At 45.7% G+C, this 11346-nt stretch overlaps 1 protein-coding gene across 1 annotated transcript in view; it reads left to right on the forward strand.

Moving 5' to 3' along the window:
• Window positions 1-8696, forward strand: part of LOC126989794 (serine/threonine-protein kinase PkaB-like) — a 191705-nt gene extending 183009 nt beyond the window's left edge. Inside the window, exon 2 of the mRNA XM_050848391.1 lies at window positions 8609-8696. Within this exon, the coding sequence (XP_050704348.1) occupies window positions 8609-8696 (88 nt within the window). The remainder of the gene's footprint in view (window positions 1-8608) is intronic.
• The last annotated feature ends 2650 nt before the right edge of the window (window positions 8697-11346 follow it).

Raw genomic sequence — 11346 nt, forward strand, 5'->3', positions numbered from 1 at the left:
TTAAAAATCTTCAATATCAACTTTTCAAGCCTGACCCTTCCGGCGCTGTACCTTGCTAGTCCCCGATCAAACCTTTCCGTCTGTACGTATCAAATATCGTTTTTCTCGTGCTGGAGGTTGGTTATACACACCCGTAACCTCAGAACAAGCTTACTATCTTTTAACAATGGGCAGCAGTGATATCATTCTGTCATTCGTCCGCAGTGAATGACTTTAAACGAGTATACCGCGAAGTGTAGAGGCCGATGCTTGTTAGTAGTGATAGAGCTCTTGTCCCTTTGTGTGTGTGTGCCCTTGTGGGTTCATGGGAAGCCTTAGCAAGCAGACCATCAGGACAGAAGCACTATACTCTAGGGGCGTTGGCAAGAACTCAACCAGCGGTGCAAAACATTGAAGAACGAAACTCAAAAGATGTTTGTAGCCTTATTAGCTGGTGCTTAAAGGGAAGGCGGGAAAGGTAACACTAGTATATTCAGTTTACCTTGACAAAAACTCCTTCACCACTGACAAAAACAAAAACAAAAGAATCAAAAGAAATCTTCACACCTGATTAGTTTTTATGGGCGAAGGTTCGGATGGATGGAAAATACAGGGTCTTCTAAGGGTGAATTTTTCCGCACGAGACTCGGGGAGGCAGAGTCTTCCCTTGTGATGGAGGCGACAAGGCTGCCTTCTGGGTGCAGGCGAGGCGGGAAAGATGGGATAAAAAGTTTGAAGTATTTTGGCGTGGGGGTAAGGTGCTGATACTCCTTGTTCTGGAAAGTTTGGAGAGTGTCGAAAAGTAGATTGGGCTCGATTTTGGGGAGAAATATTCTGGAGTTACTGATTGTTTTAACCGCCTTTCTTTTATTGGTGTATACTTGTAAGGAAAGTTGTATTGATCTTTCTTCTTTAGGTACTAAATATACGCTCTTAATATAATGGAGCTCATACGCCTGTACTAGACGCTCAGCTGTGAACACTTTGGCCCAAACAGAACAGTGTGTGATATGGAACATTGGTCAGTAAAGGAGGTGCTGGCAAGTTGAGCGTACGTTGTCTTCTCTTTCCTTTCTTTCATTTATAGGTCACCAAGGAAAGTTGTATTGTGTTTTCTAGCTCCCAAACATACACCTGCACCAGACACTCAGCTGTGAATGCTCTGCCCAGAAAGAACAGTGATATGGAGCATTGGTCAGTAAAGGAGGTGCTGGGAAGTTGAGAGCACGGTGTCATCTCTGAACTGCCTTTCTTGTATAGGTTACCAGGGAAAGTTTTATTGGGTTTTCTGGCTGGTGGATAGACGCTTGTACCCGATGCTCAGCTGTCAATGCACTGCCCAGACGGAACAGTGTGTGATATAGAACAATAGTCAGTAAATGAGGTGCTGGCAAGTTGAGAGGACGGTGTCATCTCTGAACCGCCTTTCTTTCATGGGTTACCAAGCAAAGATGTTTTGGGACTAGACACACCACTGCGCCAGACTCGGAACAGTGTGTGATATAGAACAGTGGCCAGTAAATGAGGTGCTGGCAAGTTGTGGGCAGCGTCACTAACTTGGTATTGATGGAAAACATAACTCATGGCGACACAAACACCTCGACGCTCCACCACACGCCTCATGTGTTTATTTTATTTGTCCTTGTTGTGGGAAGAATCTTTTACCTCCGTCCCTCAAGATCATAATGAAAGAAGAGTTGTTAGAAAAAAAGAAGTCTATTGAAAACTTCCTTACTAAATCAGGAGGAGAAAGAGGAGGAGGAGGAGGAGCGTAAGAGGAAGTACGAGAGAAGGAGAGTGAGACAAAGGAGGAAGAAGGAGATGGAGGATGAGGAGGAAGAGAGAAAGAAGAAGAGGAGGAGGAAGAGGAACATGAAAAGTTAAAAAAAAAGGGGGGGGAGCAGTAGGAGGAAAAGAAGGAGGAGGAGGTCTGTGGTGAGGTATAGAGGAAGAGGAGAAGACTTGGAGTAGTATGCTATTAGTAGGAGCAGGGGGAGAAAGAGAAAGAGGAGGAGGATGTGGTGAGGTAAAGAGGAAGAGGAGAAGACTTGGAGTAGTATGCTATTAGTAGGAGCAGGAGGAGAAAGAGGAGGAGGATGTGGTGAGGTATAGAGGAAGAGGAGAAGACTTGGAGTAGTATGCTATTAGTAGGAGCAGGAGGAGAAAGAGGCGGAGGAAGTATAGTAAGTTTACGAGGAAGAGGAATATGAGTGGATTTAAAAGCATCAAATCGAAGTTAGTATACGTTATGGTGAGTTGCTTTATTCATTCATCCATCGTTCCATCACATGTCCAGTGCTGTAACTCTGCCTTCAGGCCGTACACTCGTCCATTGCCTCAAAGCTGTGTGGCAGGCAGGCGTCCTCGCAGAAGCCGGCATCATTTATATTTTGGCTTGAGTGCAAAAAATCGCAGCTTCACCTTCACTGTATGTATGCACATTTCTCGTTAGTTTCTGAAATCTGTTGTTCTTCATCCCTTGATACAGGTACGAGCACGTTAAGTCCGCCGCGTGTTCGTTCCTGCCGGCTCAGGTAAGGATCAGTGTGTTGCGTTTCCTCTCACTGCAAGGGTCATGTTTTTGCACTTTCCTTCCTTCCTTCCTACACGTGGCAAGATCACGGCGCCTCTTCCCTCCACCTTTAAGCCGCGACAACAGGCCACCACGGCGCCTCCCTTGCCTGCCTCTGCCTCCCGTTGTCAGTCCTGAAGAAAGTCTTGCCGGATCCAGGCTTCACGTCCACCCTTAAGTCAGGGAGTACAGACCAGTGAATCTCGTCCCGTTATTTTCGGTCATTCCGTCATTAAATTACCGACGTCTTCGCTAATTACCCGCCAAGATGAATGCCGGGAGGGCGTGCATCGCCGCGTGACGACGTGACCTCCTTAGAGGAAGATAAATACCGCCGCTTCGTCAGAATTTTTTTGCGAGGGAACGTAAAAATGTGTGAGCTGTGGCCGGCGGGCCTCGCCGCGCCCGGCCAGGCGGGCCAGCAAGGAGTGTGTATGCTAATGTGCGTGAGTGAGGCGCCTTGAGAAATGACTGGCCAGATTTAAAGTCTTCCGCAGAGGAACTCCTTTCGTGAAAACATTTCTCTGCATTCCGAGAACCTGAGCCCAGTGAAGGACTGCGCCGATATATTCACATCCTCGTGCAGGAACACCCGGCCTGGGAAATAAATGTTTGGGGAAAAATATGAGGTGTTAAAAACTGTGATATATTCCCCTGCTTACCCGAACGCCTGTCCCGCAGCCACCGCGTCACCAGTTTGTTAGCCGCGCCAGCACCGCCGCCGCGCCGTGACGGGAGTGTGTCACGCTGGTGGGCGTCACCGCGGCCCGTGCTGTGAGGGCCGCGGCCACGCGCCTCAGGCCTGGGCCAAGACTAACTTTCTGTGCACGGATTAATTTTATATATTTATTTTTGTCCTGCCTGTCTATATGTCTGTCTCCCTGCCTGCTTGCCTACTCTCTCTCTCTCTCTCTCTCTCTCTCTCTCTCTCTCTCTCTCTCTCTCTCTCTCTCTCTCTCTCTCTCTCTCTCTCTCTTTTGAAGAGAGAGAGAGAGAGAGAGAGAGAGAGAGAGAGAGAGAGAGAGAGAGAGAGAGAGTTTCATCGTTTGTTGTTATCATAATTCATTCTATCGTTACATAAACAGAGAGGTCTTCCACATGAGGGTCGCCCAGTGACACGCGGTGCACTGCTGCTTGCATGTCTGGGGCACGGCTTCAACGGCCCGCCAGCCAGCACAGGTGATGGCCGTTGACGATGGGAACCTTTTTATCTGTGTTTCCGGCCCCGTAATGGTTTCATGAAATCCCGAGCACTAAAAGTATTTACCGGGTCGTGAAGGCAGCTAAGCGTTTTTAATTTGGGACATTAGCGATTGACAATAGTTTCGCAGCGTAATATCGGGAAACGTTTTTACGCGGAGGCAATGAACTTTGTAGCGAATTTAAAGCAGGTTTTTTTTATCACCTAAGCAACGGGTAATGTTTAGCGAGGCAAGTGTTTGTTTTGAAATGTAAATAAATGCAGGTTTGTGAGAAATGCAGGAAGTGGAGACAAGTTAATGCTGTTTGGTGTGTATAGGAGTATTTATTTATTTACTTATTTTTTTTATTTTGCCACGTAAGCAACGGTAATCTTCAGCGATGTAAATGTTTGTTTCTAAGTGTAAATAAATGCGGGTTTCTGACAAATTTAGGAAATGGAGGCAAATTAAGGCTGTTGGGTGCGTTTGTGTATTTATTTATTTATTTATTTGTTTATTTATCCTTTTATAGGGAGTGCTGTACTATTTTAAATGGTAAGGTTTGGGCTCCTTGCAGCAGTATCGTGATCAGGAACATTGGCCCCCGTGTTCTTAAACGCCCCGCGCCCAAGTTCGCCTGTTTGAAGAGCCTCTCGTAAAAGTTCCGTGCGTTTTCATGGACTGCTTTATGTTCATAGTGATAGTTTGACACGACTTCTGCGTCTTGAATTGGAAAATCACCCTCGACAATCCGGTTAGTCTTCTCTGTGGCCTTGAAGAATAGTCGTAATGGGAGCACGATTCGTTTAAGAATATGAACTTTAATCTGTCTTCTTATATAACACAGACACGGAACTTGACAATAAAACACGTGCTAACCGGCTTAAATACACGGGACTGCCATTTTGAAAGACGTCTTGGGTCGCTAAGTCGCGTGATTGTGGAGTTTCTGCTCGTGAAATTCTGTCTGTGAGAAGTGAAACATATGAGTCGGGTCACGGCGGCCCCCGTGCTGGTGCCGGCCAATAAATCTTTATCCTCACAACCCAGGCAGCGCGGCGAGGCGGGGCAGGTGGGAGGCGGGTAAGCAGTGTGGCGGCGCTTAGCTTTGCATGGCCTCGCCCCCGCCACGCCAGGCATATCAGGGCGGGCTGCATATACCCAACCTCTTTACGGGTATGTGGTCCCTGAATGAAGACGCTCGGCTGTACCTCCGAAACTAACCACGTGGTGTTCTGGAAAATACCCTCATTGTAATTCCCACTCCAAATTATCCAAAATAACTACTATTAAACCTATCCTAATCTTACCTTACCTGACCTAACCTAACCTGATGTGACAAACCTGTGCTAATCTAACCTGAGCTAAGCTAACCTAGTCTAACCTATCGTAACCTAACCCAACCTGAGCTAACCTAACCTGAGCTAACTGAACATAACTTTAACCTAACGTAACCTTCCCTGTTCAAGAGTGGGCACCCCATATCATTAGATATATAGGAAATACCCTAACCACTGCGTGCTCTGGAAAATACTCTCATTGTAATTCCCACTCAAAATTACCTCGTATGACGACAACGAAACCTAACATAAGCCAACCTAACGTAGCCTAGCACAACCTGCCCTGTTCAAGAGTGGGGGCCACATACCAGTAGAGATTGGGAATATGCGGGCTGACTGGCCGAGGGTCGACACTCAGATGAACGGTAATTTGATCCGGGACTCACAAGTGTTGCTCGTTGCTGCCCTGAATGGGACGAGGCTCTGGACATGATGGCTTGGTGCTGTGAGGGAGGGCCGCTACGGGAGCCAAAGTAGAGGGGGGAGGAGGGAACCTGTCCTTCGTAATGGTAACTCCTTATGTTTAGTGAGCGTATCAGTGTTCGTTGAGGCAGTACACGGCTCAGCACGGTATGAGGCTGTACAAGGGAGGGGGACAGCTTGACAATATCCTCCATAATGATAACTTCTGCTTAGTGAGATTTTCTGTGTTCTATGAGGCAGTACAAGATTTAGTTCTCTGTTAGGCAATATTTTAGGAGCAGCGTTTAGCGGGATTTTTTTCTCTCTACACTTGTTTTATGCCTTTGAGCTGCTTCCTTTCCTGTAAAAAAAAAAAAAGGATACAAGGTTTAGTCCTCTATTAGGCAGTGCAAGTAGTGCTCTATGAGGCAGTACGAGTTGTGATGTAGACTCAGCTCTCACACGTACTAACTTCTCCTTTGTATTGGATCGGTAACGATATGAAATTTATCTTCTTGGACCCACAAGTTCATGAACGATTGGCCGTCTCGCCTCGCCCCGCCGCAGCGAGTTTTGACGTCTCGCCGAGGCCGCCCGCTGCCGATCATTGTTTATTTCTTTTGATGTTGGAGTGATCTATCAATTCTTAGTAACACAACGGAGCTTTCTGTCTTTACTATTGTTTTTACACCAATGGGAGAAGCTCAAGAACAACAGAAACGGAAAACAAAAAGCCCGCTAAACAATGTTCCAGCAATAAGAGGACAGGGCCCGTATTCCCAGACGCTTCCGCCTCTCACATCAACAAGTTTCAAAGGCCAAAAAAGTGATCAATTGCGTTCTAGTAAGTGTGTTCTTAGGTTCATGGTACAGAGGAAGGGTCATAAAACTACTCATGGAAAGGCCCACAACTCCTACGAAAGCCTTGACAAGTGTGTGTGCTTAAACGCCGAAATGTTTAAGAATATGACCCCAGAACGAGTGGCCAGAAGAGAGGTCACTGCATGTCAGTTGGAGAAGTGTCTTGATACCACCGTTGCCAGATTGTCGTACTCAGAGAATAGTATTTACCGGTTTCTGACGCCTAACTATTGCCAAGAAACATCAGGATCTAACTCTTTTAACGATAACTATAAATGAGTTTCGTTATTGGAGCCCAGAAGACAGTTTTGGGGCAGGAAGTCGGGAAATATAAGCGGCTGAGTACGACAATCTGGCAACGTTGCTTGATACTCCCTTCACGTTCATGTTCAAGTCCAATGCAGGAGAAAATACAGACAGAGGAAAGCTATTCCAGAGTTAACCAGCGAAAAAGATGAAAAATTTATGCTGGTTAACTCTTGCATAAGGGATCCGGGCAGCACAGGGGTGAGCTGGAGTAGAAAGTCGTGAGTGTCGGCAGCTGCCTCTCACCGCGTCGTGCCTGTCAGTCGTGAGGTGCTTGGTTGGGGCAGGTCGTAGCAGCACGCGCCTCGGCCAAACGTGACAGTGTATGTAACAGAGAGAGAGAGAGAGAGAGAGAGAGAGAGAGAGAGAGAGAGAGAGAGAGAGAGAGTGTGTGAGTGTAAGTAAGTGAGTGAGTGTGTGTGTGTGTGTGTCTGTGCTTGTGGATATTTATTTCCCCGCTATTCCGATAATTTTTTGCCTCACGAATTTATGGACGTCCGCGGCGGGGCTTAAAATTTACTGGCGACTTACAATGGGCGGGACACTGGAGGGGGAATGCGTCTCTCTATATTAGGACCGCCGGCTGAGGGCGTGTTTGTGCGCCTTGTTATGGAGTGCTGGAAGAATTGTATTTTTTTCTATCCATATATTTTTTTCTCTGACCGCCCATCAATGACTCATGGGCTAATGCGACGGAGATGAGCACCGAGGCCACGCGCAGCAAGATGATCATATGCCCCTGACTTTACCGTACTCTTTCTATACTCTCTTTTATGGGGCAGTGAAAATCTTTTGTTTTTTTTTTTTTTTTTTTTTTGCTTGAGCTGCTTCCTTTACTGAAAAATAATCTATGTATTCTTTTTTATTTGTGGTGGTCTTGGATATATTTATTGACCTTCTTTACTGAGTGTAGGAAAAACTTTACATTATTCTATCTGTATATATCATTTCTTCTCTCTATCTATCTGGAAGAACTTAACATTTTTCTATCTGTATATATCATTTCCTCCCTCTATCTATCTGGAAGAACGTAACATTTTTCTATCTGTATATATCATTTTCTCTCTCTATCTATCTGGAAGAACTTGACATTTTTCTATCTGTATACATCATTTCCTCTCTCTATCTATCTGGAAGAACTTGACATTTTTCTATCTGTATACATCATTTCCTCTCTCTATCTGTCTGGAAAAAAATCACATTTTTCTATCTGTATAAATAATTTCCTCTCTTTATCTATCTATCCATATCGTTGTCTGTCTCTATATATCGCTATTTTTCTCTCCCTCCACACATTAGCTTCATATACTTAACGTAGAGGAACATTAAGTGGTGCAAAGTTCCACAGAGGAAATCTTCAATCACTTCTTCGGCGTCTTTTTAAGTCCTTCCATTCTTGCATTCATCGCTACGGAAAACTCGAGGCCAGCGAATGATCTTCAAAGCTCAGTTCGCGCCCCGTCCAAGCAGCAGCGGGTCCCAATAGTCTAGTTTCCCTTGTGTCGCCTCTTCCTCACGAGCAAAGTAAATACCAGTCCGCGGGATGCACACAACTCTTCGTACTGTGAGGAGGCTCGGGAATGGGTCGCGAGGGTGTTGCTTTCAGGAGAACCAGGAGGCGGTGAGGAGAGTTTGGAGGACACAGAACTTTGGGTTGGTGTTCTCGGACGCTTCCGCCTCTCACCTCTCACATCAACTATTTCCAAAGGCCGAAAAGGAGGTCAATCGGGTTCTAATGAGCGTTTTATTAGGTTCATGGTACAGCAGAAGAGTCACACTACCACTACGGCCATTAAACTACCCCTAGAGATGCCCCAAACACCTACGAAAGCCCTGTCAACTATATGTACTTGGGCTCATGGTACAGAAGAAGAGTCACACTACCACTACGGGCCTTAAACTACCCCTAAAAATGCCCCAAACACCTACGAAAGCCTTGTCAACTATGTGTACTCTGGCGCCTAAAGGTTTGAGAGTATGGGCCCTGGGTCGCTCGCTTTGAAGGTCGCTGTCTCCGAGGATGCGGCACTGACCGAGGAGGCGCCGAAGAAGTGACTGACGATTTCATTTGATGGTACCACTGAATGTTCCCCTGCGTCACATATATGAAGCTGATGTTCGGAGAGGGAAAAGGATATAGAAAGAGGGAAAAAAAGTGAGGTTCATCCTGCACTAGAAGAAAAGGGGAGATATATATGAAACTAATCTAAGGAGAGAGAAAAAAAAGGAAAGAAATAGACAAAATGGTGAAGTTCATCCTACATTAAAAGAAAAGGTGAAAAATTGATTATAAGCCACCTTAGCAAACAGAGAGACATTCTCTTTCGAATTTCCTGCCCATTGTTAAGTCTGGTGGGCAGAGAGAGAAAAAAATATATAGATAGAAAAAGAGAAGTTCGCCCTACACACTACATATATGAAAAAGTGAAAAATAAGTTCTAAGTCACCGTAGGAAGTAAACAGACACTCTCTTTCCAGTTTTGCGCCAGTTCTAAAGTCTGGTGGGTAGAGAGATGCAAAATAAAGCCAGAAAAAAGTAAAGGTCATCCTATTCTATAAGAAAAGGTCAAAAATAAGTTCTAAGTCACCGTAGGAAGTAAACAGACACTCCCTTTGTAAACATGTAAATATTAATCCTAAATATCTATCCGTTTCCACTTCTTCTCCCTCTATCTGTATAAATCCTTTTGTGACTAGGCAACCTCATGAACGAAAGATGACGCACATAGCTTGTGCGGCTGCCGAGAGCAGTCATCATTTCGTCTCGATAGAGTTCACATCACACGCTCCGTGTAAGCCACAAAACCAGTAAAAAGACAATTTAAGCAAAGACTTTAACTCCAAACCTGCTAAACTTATATTGGTGGCAGCGGTTACAAAGCGATTACAAAGCGATTACAAAGCGATTACAAAGGATTTCTCATAAAATAATACTGGCCTACACAAAGTGCCTCAAATTCCGTGGTGACTCCGTTGGCAACGACTCAGTGAACCAGTGTGAACTCAAGCACAACCTCTCTACGATTACGGGATTACTACACTCCCTATGAGACGACTACAAGCCCCATAGCTCGTACTTGCACCTACAAAAGAGGTCACCACCTACGTTGTATCACCAAAACAACAATCTGTGCCACCACTCAGCAAACGTCCGTGACCAGTCTACCCAAAAATCCCACCTCACTTAACGGGATTAACCCCCTGCCGAACTCCCCCAACCCTGTATCTTCACAGTCACAAGAGGAGGAAGAGGAAGCTATATTCGTAGTGACAAGGTAGTAGCCGCGGCCAGGCAGCTCAAGTCCAGAGCGTCAGCAGTCTGCGTCAGCGTGCCGTCAATCAAAAGATCGGCAACACCCACCCCCGGCTAGTGGAACACGCCGCACAATTTTGGTTTGTCACCTGAACTATCACTCAAGTAAGACGAAACGTTGTTCCATAATTTAGTACATGTACCGTCGAAACCCCCCACTTCAAATAACATTCTCACCCTCGTCTCCCATTCTCCACTAATTTAACCTACTATAATCGCCATTTCATTTGTTCTTAATCCCTTACACGGATTACATTTAAATTCCTATCCCTACTCTCTTGTATTCCATACCGTTCGCCTTCAGCGCTCCTCCCCTCCCCGTTCACCAGCCCTACCCCTCTTTCGCCGGCGGCAGCCACGTCTTGCTGATCCCAGTGATATGTGTCGCCATCTGCACATCTGCTGATCCCAGTCATTTATGCCCTTGTACCGCCCCACTCTTTCCTCAAGCGACCTCACGACTGCTTCACACCCAAGGTATCTTACCATTTCCTTACGGATTACCTACGAATCTTCCTATAAACTTCCCTTTAATCTTACTTAAAATTTCCCTTCCTATAATTTTCCTTATATACGTCCTAATATCTCCCCTACATTACAGCTTGTGCCGGAGAGCAGAGAGAAGTGAGTTAACCCACATCTCCTGCGTCCCAGTCTCCCCCCTCACCATACATCAGCCATACCATCATGCTCTGGTCTCCTTACAAATGCATCGGACACAGCTAAGTGACTCCCCCGTCTAACTCCCCATGTCCCAGGATCGAAAATTGGAAGAGGCTCTATCCTCTGCCTTCAGCGGTTTAACGATTGATGCTCCCCATCACACAGTCCTCCGTTCAGGAGCTGCTTATCCAAAACCTATTCCCCCAGCACCCCCATTACCTCCTGCAAAGAAGCTCCCCTCAGACTCCAGTTTTGCGCCAGTTCTAAAGTCTTGTGAGTAGAGAGATGCAAAATAAAACCAGAAAAAAAGTAAAGTTCATCCTACTCTATAAGAAAAGCTGAAACATAAGTTCTAAGTCACCGTAGGAAGTAAGTAGACACTTCCTCACTAGTCTTCTGGCTGTCATAAAGTCTCAAAGTCTCTCGTTCAGTCAGCCACAGTCACAGCCGCCTCAGGCCAGCCACCCATCCTGCACTCTATATAACAAAGGTGAAAAGAAAGGTTCAAAGTCACCGTAGGAAGTAAAGACACATTGCCTTTCTAGTTTTCCGCCAATTTCAAAGTTTCTCCTTCAGTCAACCACTTCATCAGCCATCCAACCTGAAACAGTCATGCATTCTTTAAATCTAAGGTGTGAAAAAGGTTCAAAGTCACCGTAGAAAGTAGAGACACATTCCCTTTCTTGTTTTCCGACAATTCTAAAGTTTTTCCTTCAGTCTGTCACTCCA

The sequence above is a fragment of the Eriocheir sinensis genome, unplaced genomic scaffold, assembly GCF_024679095.1.
Source record: "Eriocheir sinensis breed Jianghai 21 unplaced genomic scaffold, ASM2467909v1 Scaffold13, whole genome shotgun sequence".
NCBI lineage: Eukaryota > Metazoa > Arthropoda > Malacostraca > Decapoda > Varunidae > Eriocheir > Eriocheir sinensis.